The 23,773-nt window shown below is 38.9% G+C and overlaps 1 protein-coding gene across 4 annotated transcripts in view; it reads right to left on the bottom strand.

The window, feature by feature from the left end:
* Nucleotides 1-10,755: 10,755 nt before the first annotated feature.
* Nucleotides 10,756-23,773, bottom strand: part of hecw1 (HECT, C2 and WW domain containing E3 ubiquitin protein ligase 1) — an 81,336-nt gene continuing 68,318 nt past the window's right edge. For all 4 annotated transcript variants that reach the window (XM_023326417.1, XM_023326414.1, XM_023326415.1 and 1 more), the window contains 9 exons: nucleotides 19,791-19,905; nucleotides 19,582-19,695; nucleotides 19,345-19,497; nucleotides 18,846-18,944; nucleotides 18,411-18,540; nucleotides 15,664-15,810; nucleotides 14,381-14,495; nucleotides 12,150-12,348; nucleotides 10,756-11,644 (listed from right to left, as the gene is read on the bottom strand). In XM_023326417.1, the coding sequence (XP_023182185.1) occupies nucleotides 11,533-11,644; nucleotides 12,150-12,348; nucleotides 14,381-14,495; nucleotides 15,664-15,810; nucleotides 18,411-18,540; nucleotides 18,846-18,944; nucleotides 19,345-19,497; nucleotides 19,582-19,695; nucleotides 19,791-19,905 (1,184 nt within the window). In that variant the 3' untranslated portion in view covers nucleotides 10,756-11,532. The remainder of the gene's footprint in view (nucleotides 11,645-12,149; nucleotides 12,349-14,380; nucleotides 14,496-15,663; nucleotides 15,811-18,410; nucleotides 18,541-18,845; nucleotides 18,945-19,344; nucleotides 19,498-19,581; nucleotides 19,696-19,790; nucleotides 19,906-23,773) is intronic.

The following is a 23,773-nucleotide window of genomic DNA, read 5'->3' on the forward strand; positions in this document are numbered from 1 at the left end:
CCACTATGCGACCCTGCTCTGGCTCTGCTCACAGGCACTCCGTGGAGCAAAGGTGCGCTTCTACTGTTACCATGGCAACTCCTGGTGACAGACAGGTGTCCTGGCCAATTAGTAGCAGGAGCAATGATGATCGATTTTTTTTGTCTCAAAACATATATTTATATAACCGTATATTTAATAAATTAGTATTGATTTTAAAAAAGTATCTTCTTCAGATAATATACTAACTTAAATACATTCATTACAGACTGGTACTTGTTTTCAAGTCACTGATGCGTTTCAGGGCTGCACAGTGGCCAAAGTACCGTTGCCTTGCAGCTAGAAAGTCCTGGGTTTGAGTCTCTGTGTTGCCCTGCGATGGATGACCTGTCTAGGCTATACTCTGCCTCTTGCCCCCAAATCAACCTTTCTTTCTGTTTTTTGTGTGAATTGTGACGTTTTCGTGCAATTCCTTTTAGTTTGGCATAATATTTGGCCTAAAACCGTCTCACTGCTAACGATTCTTAGTTGAATTTTCCCACAAGTCTGAACCAGAAGTGATCTGCACCATCTTAGTAGGCAAGTGCAGCACAAAATGTAGATGAATCATGCCTTTGACAAAGAAAGGATATTGACACTCTCAACCAATGTGCAAGAGAAATATCAACAATATTGCTGCTGTTGGGATCAACCCGTATGAAACAGATTATGGAAGCATGTCAGATGATGTATACAACCTGCCTCCGATATTCTATTATGACAAAGTTCACTACTTTGTGAACATAAAGAGTGCACACTATGGCGGAAGTTCATGACCTGAAATCCACTGACACATACAATCAATGTTTCAACGGATTTTTTATTAAGAACATACAAACTCTTTGTGTGAATAAGAAGGTTCTGGTGACTGGCAGTGTAAGTACATGCAGTAACATACACATAGGCTACATGTCCGTCTTGGCTTGAAGATAAAAGCTACATTAGCTAAGCTAATTTAGCTAGTTTGGCAGTAAATACTACTGTAAATATCACTGATATTTATTGAAGTATTACACAGAGGTGAGTAGAGTACTCAAAAGTTGTGATTGAATAATAGTTATAATATACTAGGTAAGAGCAAGTAATAAGCTTGTGGTTTATTTATTGTTGTCATAGCAACTCCATAGCAACTGCATACCAAGATGGCTGTCACCTACAAAGTTCCTGGAAGTGTGATGTCACATGAGAACTATGTATAACCAGCTTACAAGTAAAGTAGTTACATAGTGGCTTAAGGACAACAAGTCCTTGGCAGGCCATTAAAGACTAACTCATTATATTAAGAGTCGTTGAGCAATGCAAACTATAATCCACTTGGTGTCATTGTAACACCAACCACATCTTGGTCTGTTGGTTGCTATGTTCTCTTTTTCATTCTTTTTATGTGAATAGAGAAAAATGTAAACTTAAATAACATTTAAAAAATAACAATATTAGATTATTACTTATGTTCAGTATTAAGTTGTCTACATGTTGATTTTCACAGCTTCACCTGTCTGAAGGGCTGATTATGTTCAGATGAATCTAATAATTTCTGTTTAAAACTACATCTGAACAAGTTTTTTATACAGAAAACTTTCTAGGCTGGTCAACCTCTTCACTTCTGATCTCTCTGCACAATAATGTAAAAACAACTAAAATTTTAACCCATAAACACTGAAGCTACAAAGATTGTAAAACAGCTTTTGGCAAATATGGCTTTGATTCTCCAGCAGAACTTCAAAGAAAATCTAGTGAAATTTCCTCGTAAGGATTCCCCCCACCCCAAAGATTAACATCTTTATATTATATTCCTACTCGACTGTGCATGTAGAATAAATCCCCAGAGCAGCAGCGCAGTAACAAAGTGATAATTTTATTAAGGTTCATAAACAGTTGTATGGCATGGTGGATATTAGTACAGCCTGAGTATTTAGCAACCCGTCATCACTTATTTCAGAACTGCACCTTTCAAAATTCTGCACAGATATATAACAGATAAAACAAGTATAACAAAAGTAAAAACAAAAGCTTCTGCATGCTTCAGTGTCAGCTCACACAACATTTCCATCCATTAAATCATATTTTCTTTACAACTATTTTTATTGAATTCTGACTTTAAAAAGTAAAATTAAAAATAAATTACTAAATGAATGTTGCTACAATTATCCATTCCCATACCTTTCTGTTGAAACCTCAACTGTAATCTAGTTTATTCATTTGACATTTACAGGTCAGTGATAGTGGTACATTATATGAATGAATAAATGTTTATGCATTAATCTAAATTAGAACATAACGTATCAAGAGAGTATTTCTTATGGTTGCCAAAGAGCATCCATCAATCTTCCTCCAAAGCATAGAATATTCCAGCTGGATATGCAGTAGTGAAAGCTATGACAAGTTGAGACATGTTGACATAGGAGATACAACAACTGAGGGTGCCTGCAGTGAAAGGAGTGGACAAAGGCAGTGGGTATCTGTGAAGTGACACAAAAACAACCCCTCCCCCCAACCAATTCAGCCATCATCATCATCATCATCATCATCATCATCAAGTTTCAGTGCCTCCCCCTAATTATATATATCAGAAAGTAGAAAAGTTTGTAAGATATAAAGGTTGAGCAATGCAACGGGATCACAACTTTTTTTTCTTGTGGAGATGCAATAAATATGATTAAGGCTTCAACAGAAGAAAGAGTGTGCAATTTGTAAATTAGTTTCCTCCAATTTCAATAAGTACTTGAGCTCACTTAACAAATGGCTTAGCAAAATATTTTAATCTCTTAATTTTACCGTCCAGTGGTTCTAATTTTAAAATGTCATCACATTTTCTGTTGCAAAAGTAACAAAATAAAAGCAAAACAAAAGTGTAAAAAGCCAAATTCCAGCTGCTCCCAGGGGAATACGACACTTGATAAATTTTTTCACAGATTATCCAGAATTTACACAAATCTTGCTCTATGTGTCTACATTAATACACAGTGACAACAGTGTGGTTTAGGTCAGATAAAATGATTGTCATCATGCTAAGTACAGAGGGAATTGTTGGTTCAGTCTCTGGCAATTGGAAGAGGTTTTTAAATGTCTTAAGAAAACAAAATTGGGCCATCGTGTGGTGCAGTGGTTAGAGTGGAGGTCACAGACCTACACTGCCATCCCAAGTGTGACTCCTTTCCTTGGTTTCCTTGCTGCATGTCTCTCCCCCCTTCCTGTCAGATCACTATTGAATAAAGGCCAGTAGTGCCAAAAACATTCTTAAAAAGAAAACAGAATTAATTGTAAGCTGTGATGGAAGGCAGACTTTCCCTCTAGCACAGCATTTTAGGAAACACAACCTACCAACTCTAGCAGATTGTCCAGGACAACTGAATTACAGTGACTTGAAATTTTGACCGGATACAAAGTTAGCTAAGGTCTGTGTTCTATTTCTATACTAATATGAGTTATACACGTCTTCATATGAACATTAACTCTAACTATTCACAAGGAAGGATAGTTTACATTTGTCTGGATAAAAAGAAGGTCAGCAACAAGATGGGCACCCAGTTGGAACAGTTAAGTTTAGATGTAATTTGGTTCACAGTGACCAAATACTGATGGGCTTGTTCAGGTTTAGATTTTAAAGGAACTTGCAGGTCTCATAATGAGATCACAGCATTCACACTGCTCACTTTGTAACATTTCTGGAGCTGTTTCGATTCATGTTTGTCACACTGGACCAGGTTGTATTTAACAACCAAAGACCTGGTTATCTTTATTTTACCATGAGAGATTTTGCTGATGATAGAGTAAACCCATCTCATTGTGTCTTTGAGGCCTCCTCTTTGTCTAAAGTTATGGGAGATCTTGTAGTTTATTAATCCAAGCCAAAGCGATGATCTATGGATTCCTACATGAGTTGTTGTTCCACATTAGAGCCGTTTGTCTTAAACTACTCATTCTCTTCATGAGTCTCAAACTCACCCAGGACTCAAACTTTTGTCACAGAACTTATTCAGTTCCTGACCTACCTCGGTCTTGTTCATTGTTATGTAACATCTAGAAATGTACTGTGATAGGGAGGAATTAGATTAGATGAGATTAGATTAGGACATGTGTCAAACTTTTTTGTCCCTAAAGACTGTAGCGTTTCACATAAATAGAACCTTAAAGGTAACTCTTGTGTGCTTTAAAAATTATTTTTTATCAAATCTGTTTTAATCTCTGTACTGCCAAATTACATCAATGTGAAAACATTTTTAATTTGAATGCATTTTAAGAATTCCTGAGTTATTTATTAATTTTTTAACAGTTTGTTAATTGGTAGTTGTTGTTTTTTTTCATTTAGCCCTTTTATCATGAATGTCCTTATGATCTTGATAAGACCCAAAATGGAAATAACTCCTGAATTAGGATAATGGAATTGGTCAACTTTCACTTATTCAGCTGTGATCCACAGGTCTAACTCTGAAAATATAATATACTGCCCAAAAAAATCATTTGTTAGTTCTGAATGTGAGGCACAAATAGGGAACATCTTGTAATTTCTGTTTGCTGCGAGATTTTAAATTTCTTCCTTTTTCAGAGAACTTTCTCATTTATTGCCACTTTACCTTTCCTCTGCAGAGAAATAGCCTGCACTTTCCAGAGAGTATTAAAATTTACTTTCTTTGAAAGAATAAGTACTAACAAGGGTATTCTGATTGTCTCTCATGTGATGAGATATCAATACTGCCAGTTTTTCTTTTTATTTCAGGCCCTTAGAAACTTTCTTGCTGTTTTCAGTGACTGTCAGCTGCTCCAGCAACTGTAGGTTACTCAGTTGCTGTAGTTCAGATGTTTTCACTGATGCACTCTGATTGGCCCCTTGTGTACATGCCAGCTCACTCTTAAGCCAATCTTTTGCTTATCTGAATTTGTACCCGATTCTATCTAAAATTAGGTGATGGTGAAAAGATTTCATGTCAGTGTATACTTTACAGCGCAGGTTTCTGATTTGGGTGACGTGGTACAAATGTTCACCACCCACCTCTCCACCCCGGGCCTACAATTGTTTAATAACAGTTTACAATGACAATTATATCTGGGTTAGCTAATTAAAGGGGAATGCACATTGACTGTAACACAGTGCATCTAGTCAATCCATGCCTGTCAGTTTGGGCCTTTATCTCCAGTAAGAACTGTTTGGAGATAGAGAATAATGTTATTACCACAAATTATGATTCTCAAGCAATGGTCCTTCAAAAATCAGCTTTTTCTTCCGAAAAATACTTAGCTATGTTAAAATGGATTCTCTTTGGTAATAAATGCACTACTGCATAAGTTTTATGGAGATCTTTTCAAAATGTAGATTCCAGCGAGTGAATATCATCTATGTAATTTGGACCAATTTACATTTTACAACTTAGAGTAGTATGAAATATATACAGTACAGACCAAAAGTTTGGACACACCTTTTAATTCAATGAGTTTCCTTTATTTTCATGACTATTGACACTGTAGATTCACACTGAAGGCATCAAAACTATAAATAACACATGAGGAAATATGCACTAAACAAAAAAGTGTAAAACAACTGAAAATACCCCTTATATTCTAGTTTCTTCAAAGTAGCAACCTTTTGCTGTGATTACTGATTTGACACACTCTGCATTTTCTTGATGAGCTTCAAGAGGTAGTCACCTGAAATGGTTTTCACTTCATAGGTGTGCCCTGTCAGGTTAATAAGTGGGATTTCTTGCCTTATAAATAGTCATGAAAATAAAGAAAACCCATTGAATGTGTGAAGGTGTGTCCAAACCTTTGGTCTGTACTGTATATTGCCATAATTGTTTGCATAAATCTCTGAATTCAGGTGTTTGAAATTACTTCTATTCTCATATGTAAATAAAGTTCATCACAAAGGCACACTGCTTCTACAAACATAAAAATATGGGTCAGACTCATGGATTCCACTGTGTTAATGTCAAAGGGCAGCTCCTGTGTAATAAGGTCCAGATGAATTTTTGTCACTAAATATTCTGATGTCAACTGTCACTAACATTAGAACAAAATGGAAGTTACTGGGAACCTATGAAGCCGTAGATCAGATAAAATCAGAGCTGGGTCAGCAGATATATTGTGGAGAATTCTCTAACTTTCTATAAAGTCAATATCTATGGATATCCAAATATCATGCAGCCTTTAGATTGACTTGAGAGCAGTGAATATAAAACTTCATAGAATAAGTGACCATAGCTAACATTGTCAACAGCTATGCAAAACATCTGTCAAAAATAGGTGAGACAATTACTTATTCCCATGCATAGACTGATTAAAGAATAAGGTACTATCACTTTATTGAATAAATAAAAGTGGGAAGTAAAAATCATGGATTAGCATTGTTTACTCTTATAGAGGTGTGCAACTATGATTTTGATTACAAATAATTAAAATAATTAATGATTTATGTTTCTTTTAATAGTCTGCATTAAATTAAACTATGATGATGATGATTATAACTTAAGATATAATGGCCCCTTAGTTGTTAAGGGACAAATATGGAATCATTAGAGAAATAATTGCACATTTATTGTATATATCCAAAATGATTAGATTTTGGATGAAAGAAGTTGTGATTTTGACAATGATCTTGAAAACAGAATAACATATGTGTGTATGATTACTACTGCATCAAAGTGATGAGTGAATGACCATGTGATGCTGAAGCAGCAGGTCTCAATAGGAATGGAGCCAAACTACAGTAAGAGAACTCATTAGGTGCCATCTACGTCACCAAGTCAAGGAAAAAAACTTAAACTGTGGACTCTGTCCAAGAAATCTGCAAGTGGTTTTCCAGAAGATCCAGCCTGACTGGGACATCCAAGACACTCAATTTCCATTTAGAATCCTACAATGTCAGCATTAGGGAAAGACAGATTAGGTTAAATTATTATTTTATTTTATTTTTAATCTATGAATATTCTCCGTCGCTAAATGATGAACTTGAGGAAACCCTCCAAGAGGAGTTGCAGCAGTTATTGCTACAAAGGGTTAGCCAAAATGTTGTCATAGAGGAAAACGAGGTGTCACTTCAAGTTCATCTGCGTGAAAAGGCAGAAAAACAAATACTTCTGGCAATATAGTGTATTTAAACAGAAAACAAAATCAACCAAAACAATGAAATTCAACCAATCAAAAACAATGTAAATAACAAAGAAATTGTCTGTGGCAAGAAAAATCTCCTCAATGAAAATGACAGATATTTGCAACCTGAGCAGTTTTTCTTGCAGGCCTTCTTTTTTTTACTATATATAAAAAATGCAACATGATTGTAAAATGGTAAGTTTACTACCTCTTCGTTTCAAAGACCATGAATAAATACTCCTGATATCTTTAGGTTTGTTAAAGCATCAAAATAATATTAATCAGGCATGATGTATAAAACAAGCACTCTCTAGAATGCCAAGTCCACCTGACTGAGAAGACACTCACAAACAAAAATAAGCATACAAATAACTGAACCAAAAATGACGCCAGGTTTGAAACCCAGTAACCCCACACACCACGCCTGAGGCAGTAAGTTACTGAGGCACAGTTTCATTATTCAGAGAAACATGGAAGCAAAAACTAGGGGATGAATGCAGGAGTCTGCAGTGAGTCACCGTCAGAGACAAGATGACTGTGATACATGTTGGAGTCAAAGTCTCTATTATTGCATATATTACACTGGTTTGTCCTGAAGCTCCGGTACATAGTGGTTTAGAAGGTAAATGTGTCCATTAATCTTGAGCCTTTGGACATTTGCATGCTGCTTTGCAACAGTTCAAAACAATTGATATGATGATGAGTGACAAGTTGGAGAGCAACGGCAGTCTGAGATGAAGCAGTCATCTGTGGAAGACTAGAACATGACAGTTCCTGTTCAAACAGCAGAACAAGAGCAGTTCAAAGCTGCAGCATCCCTCAACAGGTTGGTGAGTTTCTGAAATCCCCCAATTACAGCTTGGGACCGGACCATAAACAGCCATCGGCAAACCTTGGAGTGCACGGTTTGCCGATGCACTCCAATGTGTTGTGGGGGAGCACATCACTTATTGGACGATGTGATCCCCCAAGTTTCCATAGAAGGTCTCAGAAGTCCTTAAGTTGGAAATGATGGGAAATGATGACTGATTTAATCACATCATGGTCGTTTAGAAGTGCTTAGAGAGGAGGACTGTTGTGGAGGACAGCTGTCCTTAATGATGCTGTTTTCTCAAAGATGAAGTCTGTCTCCAGCTGATGTTTCTATGTTACACTGAACTTAGAGATCCAGACTGAAAAGCTGCACGTCCAGATATAGAGCATTCTGCATGACACCAGTTCTTTGTAGGGACAGAGGCTAAATAGTTTGTTTTTGTTGAGTTTATAACATCCACTGAAATTAACTGTAACGGGTGATATAATAAAAGCCTCTTATTGTATGAATATTCTTTCCTGTTAAAATACACCGCTATGAGCATGTGTTTGTCTCTCTGTGTGTGTGTGAACTAGAAGACAAATTTTTGAAAGAATTCAAATTTGAGAGCAGAAAAAAAATAAAATCAGAAATTCTCATAGACAGCATTGAATATTCAGATTTTTTTTTAACTGTGAGGGGAGAATTTTGAGTGAGAACTGCACAATGTATCAGAGAAAATAAGAATTCATTCTCCTTAATGAAAACCGGTGCTCTTGCATTTTGACAAATGAACCTCCATGTAGCAGGACTTGGCCATGATGTCATCCTTCCAGAGATGTTGGGTATTTGCATCCAACTTCTTAGTACACCCACAAGACCTAAAACACAAATGTGATTGTTCACTAACAGCAGAACCAGAGAACCCGAGTGAATGGCTTTAACCTATAGGTATGTTAGAATATTCCCAGATTTATTTTAGGTTAAATTTATGTCTATATCTGATTAACTTTTAAGATAAATTAATCTCTACATAGCTTAATAACAACAAATCTCTGTTTGGAAAGATCTAAATAAACTCATGGCATTTTAAATGGGTGCATAATTTTAATTACACTGTTGAGTGGATTATTCCTCTTATGTAACAGTACTGAAATAAAATGAACACTAATTCAGGTGTTCTTTTTATATAAAAATCTGAAGCTCTGAATGTACTGTATGTTGGTCCAAAATTTATAAGATATTGCTAAGGCAGAGTCAAGTTTCAACCTTTCCTTCTCAGATTTTATTTGCCAATTAATTTTCAACAATAAATAACATGAGGTTTTTTCTTGATCCAAGAACTTAGCTATAATTCATCTAAAATGTTAGAATTCATCAGTTTGTGTTTAAAGGAGCAATCTGTTATTTGCGTGTTCACAATTCTGTAATTGCTTCAGTTTTTAGTTTTTGTTAAGTAAAATCTCCTCTCCTTGGGCTGCCACTTATCGTGGTGGAGGGGTTGGAGTGCCCCAATGTTCCTAGGAGCTATGCTGTCTGGGGCTTTATGCCCCTGGTACGGTCACAAAAAGGCAGACAGGCCCTAGGTGTAGGACCAGACAAAGTGCAGCCCGAAGACCCCTATGATGAACAAAAACATTGGACATGGTATTCCCTCCCCCGGACATGGGTCACCGGGGTCCCACTCTGCAGCCAGGCCCGGAGGGGGGGCACGATGGCCGGGCTTTTACCCATGGAGCCTGGCCGGGTTCAGCCCGAAGAGGAGACATGGGTCCCCCCTGCCATGGGTCCACCACCTATGAGAGGGGCAAAAGGGGTCGGGTGCAAAGTGAGGTTAGTGGCGGCCAAGGGAGGGGGCCCTGGCAGGCCCAAACATGTTGTGAGGGTCTGCTGGGAACGTCTGGAGTCCCCTGTGAGATGGAGTTTTAACTCCCATCTCCGGCAGAACTTTGAACACGTTCCGGGGAGGTGGGAGACATCGAGTCTGAGTGGACTATGTTCCGTGCCTCTATTGTCAAGGCGGCTTATCGAAGCTGTGGCCGCAAGGTTGTTGGTGCCTGTCACGGCGGCCACCCTCGAACCCGTTGGTGGAGACTTTTGGTGAGGGATGCTGTCAGGCTGAAGGAGTCCTATCGGGCCTTTTTGGCCTGTGGGACTCTGGAAGCAGCTGATGGGTACCGGCGGGCAAAGCGGCATGCGGCTCAGGTGGTTGATGAGGCAAAAACTCAGGTGGGGGAGGAGTTTGGAGAGGCCATGGAGAAAGACTTCCGCATGGTTTCGAGGCGATTCTGGTCCACCATCCGGCGTCTCAGGGGGGAAAAGCAGTACGGCACCAACACTGTTTATAGTGGGGATGGTGTGCTGCTGACCTCAACTCGGGACGTTGTGGGGTGGTGGTCCCCCTGTTCAAAAAAGGTGACCGGAGGGTGTGCTCCAATTATAGGGGGGGGGCACACTCTTAAGCCTCCCTGGCAAGATCTATTCAGGGGTCCTAGAGAGGAGGGTTGGATAGTTGAACTTCTAATTCAGGAAGAGCAGTGTGGTTTTCGTCCTCAGCAGGGTCCTGGAGGGTGCATGGGAGTTCACCCAACCGGTCTACTTGTGTTTTGTGGACTTGGAGAAGGCGTTTGACCGTGTCCCTCGGAGAGCCCTATGGGGGGTTCTCTGGGAGTATGGGGTACAGGGGCCAGTTGAGGTGGCTCGCGCATCTGACCAGGATGCCTCCTGGACGCCAAGGGATGCCTTCTTGGCGTCCCTTAGTGCCAAGGAGGTGTTCTGGGCACATCAAACTGGGAGGAGGCCCCGGGGAAGACCCAGGACACGCTGGAGGGACTATGTTTCTCGACTGGCCTGGGAGAGCCTTGGGATTCCCCCACAGGAGCTGGAACAAGTGGCTGGGGAGAGAGAAGTCTGGGCCTCCCTTCTGAAGCTGCTATCCCCGTGACGCGACCTGGGTAAAGCGGAAGAAAATGGATGGATGGATGGATGGATGGATGGATGAAAATCTGATGATCTGAAATGTAGCTATGAACAGCAATCTTGCCATTTTTTTGTCCTATTTTTGCTCGCAGTTTCACTATTTTACTACCCTCTAATATATATATATTTCAAACCATACAATTATTAATAATTTATTATAATTTATCATCTTTTTTTATATTAATGGTACATTCAAACACATTGTCAGGCAATGTCAACAATCTTAGATTTGTAGAAGTCTTATTTGAGAACTATTTTGTTGTTTTCCAGTCATATGGAAAACAGGCACTTTATCTGCCTGTTTTCCATTTATTATTTGTTACCATGAGCATTTTGGTATTTTGGAGGGTTGATCCACTTTGGTTCATGCAAATAAGAATTTTGGATTCCCTCATACAGACATAGACATAATGAGTTTTGAAAAGTCATTGTGGTGTTTCACTACCACTAATAAAACTAGATCTGTCGTCATATGGCTGCAGTCAGAAACCTCCTTCTAGTGAACTGATAGATGAACACAGAGAACCCAACCAGGCCAATTCACCAAATGTCTGTTACACTTCACAAATCTTTACAAGACTTGGAGCCAACATGGGCTGCTCTCCTTCCTTCAGCTTCCAGGCCTAGCCAGAGTGAAGCCATTTGATTCCTATGGGTCATTCCAGGCCAAAAGTGCTGGTTTCCTCCACAGCGATGAGCAGCTTCTCATACAGAGTGGTGTATGAGGGGTATGGAGGAAGGTCAAGGCGGTTAAAGCAGGTGTGAGCCCTGAGAGAGAAAGTGAAATACACACAGTGACTGGTGTTGGTGACAGCTAGGGTGAGGCATTTTATTCATTCAGAAGAACATACATGATGTTTCACTGTTCTCAAAATCACCCCTAAGATTTCAAAAAACAAACTGATCAAATAGCTCAGAGTGAAACCAAACAACTGCTTTGTGTTTTTCTCTTGCTGATGCTCTATTCTTCAGTTCCCAGTGGGGACAATGAAAGTGATCAGAAGTCAGCAAGACTCTCTGACTGAGAGGATTTCCTCATCCTGCAAGCAGCAGGGCTTCAGCTGAACCAAAAGCCAGTCCAGCTCAGACATAATAACCAGATGACATTTAGGTAAAGCTGCGGTGTCTAGCTTTATAAAAGATATGTTTTTAAAACAAAATATTTTAAAGATTAATTAAAACTCAAAACAACTCTCTTTTTTGCAGATAAACCAAGATGGTTCTGTGCAAATTTGGATATTTTGGTGTAACTTTTTTTTAAACATTGATATACCTGGGTAGTGATGTGACTTTGCCCCACTTTTCAATGCAGAAACGCCGGAGGCCGTTAGATCCTCTTAGGGATGCAAAGCCTTCGTATGGCACACTGGACGTCCCTGTGACGAACTGCAGCAAGCGGAGACGCTGCTCATTGGTAAACCTCTCCACCGCTGCCCAGAACCATCGCATCACTATGTGGCCATCATGGTAACCTGGCAGGGATAGCACACTAATTGTTAATACAGTGACATGCTGGGCTGTAACTCCTGGAGATATAATTCTCCTTCTCAAACTATCATAGTTATTCCACCTTAACTTGACTCCTCTGTTGAAAACAATAAAGGATGATTTAAACTGATGGATGATAACACCACTTTCAAATAAAGGAAGCATTAACACTATAAAGAAGATAATTTTTTACCAAAATTCAATGATTAATTCAAAATGATCCTTGTTTTGAATATTTTATTAAAATATTTTCTACAGCTCTGAGCAGCATCTCAATGCTGGTGAGTTAAGAAATACACCCACTAGTAGAAACACCAGCAGAGAAGAAAGGAAACCAGATAATAACATCAGGACACATGCTCTAAGTCAGTGGTTCGCAAACTTTTTTCAGTGATGTACCCCCTTAAAAATATATTTTTAGTCAAGTACCCCCTGACACGGGCAAAACATTTTTGGAATAAAAAAGAGGTACAGAGATCGTGGACGTAAATCCCATTAAAACATACTTTTCCATGTACGTTCTGTACTTCGTCAGCTCTGGTTTTGCCTTCTTTTTCACTTTATCTGTACTTTCAGCAGCATTGCTGCTAGGCTTTAGCCACGTCTCCATAGTTACAGTGTAATCATGATAGCGACAGGTCGTTGATGAGTGCCCTGGGTCAAACTAACTTGGTGGGGGGGGGGCAGTTTTATTTTAAAGGATATTGAAACTAAATACTGAATATAAAATTCAGTGCATGAACACACATTTATATTTTATCAAACTTTTTACAAAATAATTTTTCCCAATACTTATTATGAGGAGCCTACTGATTTTTTTAAGATATTTTGAAAAGCTTCACGTACCCCCTGCAGTACCTCCACGTACTTACCGATAAAAGGGGTACGCGTGCCCCCATTTGAGAACCACTGCTCTAAGTTATCCTGTTTCTATTTATATCCTATTCTTATCTTGTTTTCTTCCACTATTTTCCAAAGATATCTATGTGTGATTCCAGATTAAAGGGACAGTATTATGTAGTTTCTACGCACATAGTACAAGCAAGTAACTATGTTAATGTTAAAATTGGCCTTTGTCCCTTTAAGGCAGGGGTGTCAAACTCCAGTCCTCAAGGGCCGCTGTCCTGCAGTTTTTAGATGTGCCACAGCTACAAAACACTGGAATGAAATGACTTAATTACCTCCTGCTTGTGTAGATCAGTTCTCCAGAGCCTTGCTAATGACCTAATTATTCTATTCAGGTGTGGTGCAGCAGAGGCACATCTAAAAATTGCAGGGCAGTGACCCTCCAGGACTGGAGTTTGACACCTGTGCTTTAAGGAGCTCCTGCTCTTTCTAACATGTTGCCTGCAGCATGTCATCACAGTTTTATGAGAGCAAGCGTTTAGGCACCCCAGAATGGTTGCCATGGGAGATTCAAGGATTTCTTAAACATGCATGAAAAAAAATCAAGGCAACACTTTAGGTAGATTTTTAATAAGGGAATGACATAACATGATGTAAATCTCTCAAAACATAAAACCCTGTTTCACTACAACAACAAAAATAAAAAAATAAAAATCTAATCAGAGTGTACAAAAAGAAGTAACACGTTTTAAAACCGATAATTTTTTGTGATGCTGCTCAACTCCATTCCATCTTTGACCTCTGTGTTTCTGTTACAGTTGAACATTTTATTTTTCATACCACTCTGTTGTTCTTGTTTAACTTTATTGTTTTAGTTTAATTATTTTGCTATTTTGTAAACAAGTTCCAGTTTTATTGTTTGTTCATACTGATGGCCTTTACATGCAATAACCGGTGAAAAAAAGAGGATACTGCAAGACATCAATTTCATTTACATATGCATTTGTACTTTTGTTGCATCCCCCAACATTGACAACAGGATTCTTACTTTTTACCACAAAAAACAAAGCAAACAAATGAGTGTGTCTAGGCCTAAATGTCAAGTATGTGACTTGAGTTGCACATATCTTGTCTGGAATCTGGGAGTGAAACTGAACAGATGACACAGACCTCCTCTGTACTCCGTGTTGCTCCTCCAGTCACTGAGATCAATCTCAACCGTCCCAGCAATGACCAGCTCCAACTCCCGCGCATCAAACACCGACACTAGCCTGGAGTCCACCACCTGAGCAGGAGCACAGCGGAGACAGTCGGTGCCGGAAGCCGAGCAGTTTAGGATCAATTTGTCACATTCCTGATCGAAGTTTAGCTGTGAATAATAACCCTTTTGAAATTGTATTTAGTTTTTTTTTAAAAAGTTAATTATTTTGAAATCCAAATCATGTGCACAGACCAACTTTATTTTTCCAGAAAACAAACTACTTGATAAAGGTCAATCTTTTTTCAATATTTAAAAGCTCAAATGGAGTCCCTAACTCTTTCAGAATATTTACTCAATAACTATATTTCTGTTACCATCTGTAGGCATTTGAACTTGAAGTTTCATTTGTGAATCTTTTTTGATCATTTCAGTGTCATTCAGTTACTTAGATCTCCTCATTTTAGTTTATTCCTTTGTGTTTAGGATTGTTTTTTCTTATATTAGTTCCCTTTTGTCTTTGCTTGGTTGATATTTTTCTTCCATTAGCCTGCCAGTTGTTTACCCTTTGCAGCTATTATCCATCACCTCATTCGCCTCTGCCTGGGTTCTTCCTCAGCTGTTCTCATTTATCTCTGATTAGATTCTCTGGTTCCTTTGTCACTCCCTTCACACCCTCAGTATTGAATCTCCCAGTTTTTAAGTTTCACTAACCCGATTTTAATACACAGCGAAGTTATCCGCGCATCATGTGTAAACGTAGCTGGTCCACGTAAACTTAGTTTACACGCATCATGGACCAACTCTTGGACCAACCCTAGTTCCCCACAGAACCTTAATGCCTCAGCAAAAATTCATCAAGTTGAAACCAAATACTTAAATATACTTTATTATAATATACAACACCTTTAAATAGATCTTTTGTTAATTGAAGAGAAAAAACATTCCAACGTTGTCAGAAAGACCAGTCAGAGAGAAAGAAGCAAATCATAATCAGGGCTCTCCTTGATATGCCTAAAATAATTGCTATCTCAATGTTTATACATTTTTGGATTTGAAGACAGACAAAAAAAAAAAGATCTTTTGCAACATTATGACATTTAACAAATAGAAAAAGTATCCTGACATAAAAACAGGAAAAGTTTAATCTATTTTAATGTCTGACAGTTAGGAAAACAATGTTATGGATTGTGCGTTTTTACAGTGTATCCCTTTGGTTTAGAGCAGTGGTGTTTTAGTGAGAACTCATGCTCACCTCATAGAAGCCTCTGACCAGTGCCTCCGTCTGCTGCACCACCCCCCTCTCCACTCTCCACTTCGCCATTCGCTCAATGTAATCCTTCTTGTTCTTCTCCGTCACTTGGAGGTGGGAGCCACCTGACTTCAGCTCCCGCTCTGTCACCTAGCAACACAGCCACAATGTTTCCAAAGGCGAGTTTAGAAAACTGATTTAAACCAGATATAATACCAAAGTGGAAACAATATGTACCCCTCCAGCAGATCCATCTCTTTTTAGGCACTTTTGCATTGAAGAGCTCATTCTACTAGGAGTGTGTTAGAATCAACAGCTGTACTCAACATAAAAGCAGCGTATTTAACATAGTGATTAAATAACATTTCTCATTCACATCAAAGCATTGGGAACACTGCACATTCTATAGCCAACTAAAGCATGAAAAAACCCCAATATAAACTGTTACCATTACACAGAGAGTGAGGACACATGAATGTAATGGCTGTTCAAACTTGTTTTAATTGAAAAGTGCTTAAAGTTTTGTTAAGTTGCACAAAATTCGAGACCAAACTTCAGCTTTAGGAGAGAACAAACACAGCTTTAATTAACATTTGCAAATGGAGAAAACATACAAAGCTCACATCTCAGTGAGAATCGGATGAGTTCTGACTTGGGGTTGAACGTCCCCTCTTCTAGATAGGATACATCACACATTACTTTGTCACACCCCCTGGCTCAAGTGTCAGGCAAAAATCTATAAGTTACTTATCTGTAAGTTTCAGTTGAGCAGGGTTGCATACACATTCACAATTCAACTTTAGGCATTATCCAAAAAAGCCTCTCTGCTGATGGCTAAACAGATACTAGTAACTGAACTTCTACAAAATAGGCTTATCACCTTAGCCATGTCTCACATTTCTAACCGCTGAACACTCTGTTCTTCACTTATTTGAGGAGGGTCAGAAGAGCATATGTCCTGTTGAGCTGCAACTGAGTGCAAACCTTTAATAAAAACATCATAAAGTGTACACTCAAATTTATTTAAACATTATTACTAAATTTTTCCTTTACAGTTTTAGCTTTTGTGGGAATGACTGAACTGAGTTAGTCGTATAAGCACTATTTCAGAGACTGCTTCACTTTTGTGCTGTGTGGTATCAAGACACTTCAGAATGTACCTTTTTACACGCCATTTGCTGCCTTTGTCCTTGAATAAGGAGCAACTGTTCAGAAACTGGTGTTCACACAATTAATGGCAAATTAGTCACAGATTAAACTACATATGCCATTAATTTGAACAAGCTCATTTCAATGAATGATTCAGTGTCACAAAGTTATGGTAGTATATGACAACTAATAGCTAATTATTGGCCATGTATAAATGTATTTTCCACCACAAATAGTGACTGATCTAATTAGATATGCTGAGATGCTATTTCTTTGGAATATTTATAGACAGATAGCAAATTAAGGGGTTATTGTCTTTCCACTCAGCTCTTGTTAGCATTGCAGCCTGCAGCATTGCCATTATTCTTGCAGACAGAGCCATGGGGTGTTTATGTATTTTTTGTCCATCCTTTGCTTAAGGTAAAGGCTCAACCTTTGGAGGGCGTGTTTTTCCCATTGAAACAATCTACTTTGTTGATTCTTGTTTTTTATATTGTAAAAAGATGATTTTGTAATTTACCATTTTATCACTTACTAGTCAACATAAATGGATTCTGTTAGTGTGCAGTTGGTCCTACCCCATGTGTCACCCCATTATGTGCTCTGTTCCTCACTATTGTGGGCGGGACATGAGCAGCAGCAGCTGTGGTCACCTCTCTGCTGATGTTTGCAGACATTCAGTAATGTAGAACCTCGAGGTTCTGGTCCTGATGGACTAAAACAAATCTGGATATTTAATTTTGTCTTATAGAAATTTATTGCTGGCCCAAAGATAATAAAGATAAAGGCTCAGATCAGTTGATTATTTTTACTATGCCTATAATTACGGTCTGGCACTTTATTTTTTAAAATGTGCAACCCTTTGGATTTTGGTAATGCAGTCAAAAGATATAAACCAATAGTCATGCATAAACTTTATTATTATTTTTTAATTCACAAGTTAACATTATGTAGTTCCAGTGTTTCACACTGTTGACGCAAAACAGCAGCAACGTCAGAAAATTGACCACATCTGCAGTGTGTCTCTTCTTTATTACAGTCCATATTAAGAACCGCTTGCCAGATTGTAGCGCTGCTAATTCACAGTCATTCTACTGCAAATGTTATAGTATGTGTTCCTGCTGGTGCTCCCGATTAAACTCATAAATAAACTCCATACTGAGCAGCTCTCTGATAGATGGCATGTCAGTGGTCCACAGTTAAATGCTAAATGTTGTTTGCCGTTTTCAGTGACATAAATCATGAGCCAATCAGTCAATGCAGTCAGCTGTTAATCAAATAGTTTTGGTGCCGTACCCTGCTCAGTGCTGCTAGTTCTACTCCTGAAGTAGGTATAAAATTCGGAGAACAGCCGGGCTGAGCCTCGTCGGATTTGCTAATGAAAAATAAATTGGGCAGCGGCGGACCGAGACCTAACTTGTTAGAGGTGGCCTAGTGGAAAAGTGTCTCAAGTGAGTACAACCTTTCCATGCACACCAAGTTAATCTAAATTCATTAAACTATGAAAATTACGTGATTAGCATGTCAAATTACAGATGTATATCTTTAAGAAGATGGTTTACTTAATACATTTTAATTGATGCTGGCAGATGTGTTCTAACCTGGCCAAAAACTTCCTCGTTCACAGTGAAGGTGAGGTCCAAGATGTCAGTGATGTCATTGTCTTTCATCCACTGGAGAGACTGGTGGAACTCCTCATCCAGGTACTCCAGATCAGACAGGTCTGTGGGCCTGCAAGACACACACAACTCAATTTGACAGTCCACACTGCTGCACTGGGGTCAGGCAGATTATCTGCATTACATACATGTTGTGGTCTTGGAAAGAAGGGAAATTCAAATTAGGCACATTTTTAGCTTTCCATGGCTTCTTTAATAAATCCTTAAGCTCTAATATATCAGTGATTTAAAAAACTGACATGTATCACTTTGTCAAATTCCAAATCTACCATGAGGAATTACTACATCTCCAAAAATGGGAATATTTTCATATGTGGTACATGTTGAATCAAAATGACACATGCATGTTGTACTGACAGTCTGAGCAGAGCCTTGTAGAAGGGTCTGGTGAAGAAGGCATCCAGCAGGTACTGGTGGATCAGAGCCAGGCCGAGAATACGGCCACTGAAACGGAACCTGAACCAGACACACATGCATTAGATGAAATGAAAAAGATTTTGTATCCAGATAATCATAATTAGTGAATTCAATAGAATATAGGTTGAAAAGTATTTGCAAATCATCATATTCTGTTTTTATTTTTACACAATGTTCCAACTTCATAGGAATAGGGTTTGCACAAAGACAGGACACAGTATTAAAACAAGTAGTACAGTTTGAGGTTTATGAATGTTTGTGTAATTTATTCATAATGTTTAAAACCATGTAAGATTTTTATTCTACTTCATAATTATGTACCACTTTGTCTTGTCACATTAAAATCTTGAATGCTTTTGCATAGTCGATTATTGGTGTTAGTCACAGTTAGTGAAAGTTTTTAGTAATCTAAATCCCAATTTGTTAAAGCTCTACTTACCATTCCAGATGGTTCTCAACAAAAGCTGACATGGGGCTGATCTGAACGGTGTATGTGTCATTGGCTGAGTATTCGAACAGACCATAGTATGGATTAAAGAGCTCCTGGGAGAGCAGGAAGAAGAATTCCCTGGATGGACCGCTGTAATCTAATCTATAGATGACAAGATAAAGGCCGTCCTCATATTCAGTTCAGAAACATACACAGAGCTGTACGGAGTGGCGAAGCAACGCTTACCCTTCTTCCCCTAAAAAGGTGACATAGAGTTTGTTCCTCTGCAGCTCTTTGCGTGAATACGCCATCACTTGATTGAAGGTTCCCTCCAGCAGGTGTTCTCTTCGTATCAGCAGTCTGTGAGAACACACCAAACACAGCACTTCCTTTGATCCAATTGCATTTCAGCTTCAGTTTGAGGTCACAACAAGGTGATGAGTGCTTGTTCTTACTTGATCTTGCCCGGTCCCTGGCCATAGCCTTTAGCCTCTAGTTTGCGGTAGAAGTTTCGCAGCTTGGCTTCAAAATCTCTGCGATAAGGAGCTGGGGCCCTGGCTCTCTGCAAACCTGCAGGTGTACACATGAAACAAAACCTCTCTTAAAGAATAACTTATTATTTTCAGTCTTTGATGTAGGTACTACATTCCTCATAACAACACCTCCATGCTGTTCGGGGCTATTTCAGCTCAGCCAGTAATTCTCTGTATTTTGTTTACAGACCTGATGATACCTGATGTAGACATGACTATGATCACTGTGCCTTATTGATACTAACCTGAAGAAATTATTTCCCAGAAGCTCTGAATAACCAAACTTCATCATGCATCAGATATCTGATTGGTCCTAGGCCTGTCATGATAGCAAATTTTGCTCAACGATTAATTGTCTCAAAAATTATTGCGATAAACGATAATATTGTTTGAAGACCTTTTTACACTGATTTAATGGAAATTACGTAATAATGCATGCGATTTCCTGCCAAAGATAGATACACTTTATTTTCAAAAGAACATTTAACACTGGAGCTGATAAACAAAATAAACAAAACAACCAAAAACAGAAATAAAATGGATTCTCAGTCTCCATTAACAAAAAACTCAATTGAAAAAAAAAACAACTAAACAACATAAAGCCAAAGTGGAAATAAATACTGCATTCAACCAAAAGAGTGCAGATTATGAAGTCTGTATACTATGTTGCCCTTCAGTAATAATTAGATTTAAGTAGAGAAAATGGGCACATCCGACTACCTGATGCAATAGTTCACACTACATGATTTTTTGCTCCTATTTTCCCCTTACGACAATCTTAGAACGTTGGTCTTTCTAAGATTGTGTGGTGTGTTACGGTAGATCGTTGTTGCCGCTCCGATCCAAATCAGGAGTTTTCCCACTGGAAGCGTTAACGCAGCCTGTTGAATGTGACAGGTAGCCAATCAGAAAGCGTGGACCCCCTCTGTGCTTTCTGAGGGGAAATTACGGATGGAAATCCCAAACAGCTGACAGACGCAACCCGAAGTCCAGCGGACATTGGAGATAATATGTGGAAACAACATTAATGTCTATTCAACATGCAAAGAATATAGAAATGACAAGAGGAGGAGTTGGAGTGAAATTGCTACCGCAGTTGCAACCCGGTAACGTTTCAGCTGTATTTCGTTAACGTGACGTAAATAGGTCAGTGTTGTATACTGAAATCTCAGAGTCAAGTAAAAGTATAAGTACCTCTCCAAAATATGACTTTGGTAAAAGTCCAAGTCACTGACTGAAATGTTACTTGAGTTAAAGTCTTAAAGTATCTGAAGCTTCTTGTACTTAAGTATGGAAATTACTGTAAAAATGGATGTACTCAAGTAATGTAATGAAAAGTACAAGTAAAAAGTAAAACAAGGCAAATGCAGTTTGAATGACATTTTTTATATTTTGGTAAACTTGTCAAATACACTTAAAATAATGTACCCAACCAAGTGCAGGCAAAATTAAACCTGCTAATAGATATACCTGCAGGCATCATTTAGTTAAGAAAATTAGGTGCTTTACCTATAGCACAAGGTTAACTTAACCTGCTTTACAACTGAACCAGCTTCTTAGTGTACCCTCCAGGACAGAAAATACAAAGTTTTTGTAAGCCTTAAGTTTTCCCTTCAAGTAAGGTCAGTGCTGAAAATGAGAAAAATAAATAGTACAGAAAATGCGGCCAACATGAAGAAAAAGATCTGTTACGATTACTCTACTTCACAAATCAGTGAATCAGTCAATGCTACAGTCAGTAGGTGGTGCACACAACTGGTCATTATGCAAAAGAAAAAAAGAATTGGGAGGGAAATGCAGCTTATTGGCATCTGTAAACCTGGTTTTGAACTTGCATGCCTTTCCTATATTCGTTAAATTTAGTCTAAATTGCTATCACTATGGCTTCTGTCCCCCCTTGAACGGAGGAGTCTAGGTAGCCTGCTACAGTCAACATTAAGCCTAAGCTAAATACACCACGTGTGGAACTGAAACAATGCCAAACAAAGTTCATTTATGGTCAACGTTTCACAATACAGTAGTGTCTAGTGACCAAGCTATAGTTACTGAAAGAGGAGGATTATAACCATTTCATAAGAAGTTACCTCGATGTGTTTCTTCAAGGTGGACGGGGAGTTTTTGTAAGATAGAATTTCCACATCTTCGGGCAGGAATAACATAAACTGCATGCGGTACGACGAATCTTTAACACCCACGAAAGAGTATATTGTGTTTAAATAAGGCCATGGGCTCTCATCACCAGCTGGTGGTTCCCCTTGAGCCGTGTCCGACGTAGTTGCAGTCGTTGTGGTCTCCGTCTCCTCCTCCATGTGACTGCTGCTGATTGCGAGACTTGCTTTGTGTTTAATGGGAGAAGCGAAACAGGTGTATCCTATTGGTGGTGATGAACAAGCCCAGGCAAGTAGGCTACCGACTTTGTTCGGTAGCCTACTTGCTACTTGCTAATCAGTAGGTGGGGTCAAAACACTTGCGTTTCTCTCTCTCGCTTTTTTGTAAGGAGTAACTAAACCACACATTGAAAAGTTCGGAAATATAGTGAAGTAAAAGTGAAAGTCATCAAAAATTTTCATACTCGAGGAAAGTATGAACTACTCCAAAATATACTTAAGTAAAGTAGTGAAGTATTTTTACTTCGTTACTATACAACACTGAAATAGGTCATAATGATTTTCATTCAGTCAGGATTTTACTCTGACACTAGCCACATGCATTGCAGGTAGATTGTAGTAAAGCATTGATTAATGCCTGGTTTTAAAATTAGTTCACTGAACATTTAGTCATTATTTTGTGCCCATTGTTGGAAACCACACGGCAGGAACGAACCGATCGAACCGATATACCTAGGATTTCTGTCGGATAATGTGTGATCTGTCAGGTTTTGAAAATGGGCCCAGCTGTAAGATCGTGTCATGGCGCTAGGCTTTACACTAAGTAAAATGAGGAAGGGGGAGTCAGTGGAGAGCACCGGAGTTGAGCCATTTTTCATTCCGTGTCATCAACAGAAAGAGAAAACGGCCGGAAGAGACGATAATGCCTATAATTAAAATGACGTCGATAGTTTTAATTTATCGTATGATTAATTGATTTACCGTTTGCCACAGGCCTAATTGGTCAATATGTTCCTAACAGCTTTTTGCTCTCATACTGCAGGTTTACTGCTGGTTCCCAGAGCTTCTAAAAGTAGAAGCTGAGTGGGGCAGAAGGATCTGCCTGGGAGGTAGATCCCAGGCAACAACAAGCACAACAACAAGCACATTCATCCCTTTACTGGCACAGGGATGGGAAACAGCCTCCACAAGCCGCTAAGATAGACCATGTTCTACCAGAATCGGGCCTAACCAGTTTTACTAGGAGAACACAACTCCAATGAAAGACAACATTTTAAGATATCTTGGATGCACAGGCTGTCTACCAGTCAGCATTGTAAATCTGTATTTTCAGTCATTTGTCTTTCAGGTCCCATATGAAGCTTTTACGTCTTGTTAGTCTACTGATTAGTGGTTTGCTAATGATCCACATTTGTTCAGTCCTAATCTTTTGAGTTCATTTTTGCATTTTCAATGAGGAAATACTGTCATGTTGGTGTCGAGTTTCCTAACCCACATGCAGAAACACTCCAGAGACAGGAAATACAATAGTGTGATTTATTTACAGTGAATTCAAACAAAAGGAATTAGGATCCCGGTTTGTCTGGCAGATCTCAGGGCAACTAGGGGAGGACAGAGATGATTAGTCAGGACCCAGGAAATTTGTCGTTTGGTGGAGGTTGAGGATATACCTGTTCGGGGGGAAGTATTGGACCGGGAGAGGACCTTGAGGGTCTAGAGGCTGGTCAGTGGGTTGAGGGTCGAAATCAGAGGTGGCGGCAGAGGACGGACAGGTAAGGCTCAAGGCGGTGAGGGTTC

The sequence above is a fragment of the Xiphophorus maculatus genome, chromosome 21 (assembly GCF_002775205.1).
Source record: "Xiphophorus maculatus strain JP 163 A chromosome 21, X_maculatus-5.0-male, whole genome shotgun sequence".
NCBI classification, from domain to species: domain Eukaryota; kingdom Metazoa; phylum Chordata; class Actinopteri; order Cyprinodontiformes; family Poeciliidae; genus Xiphophorus; species Xiphophorus maculatus.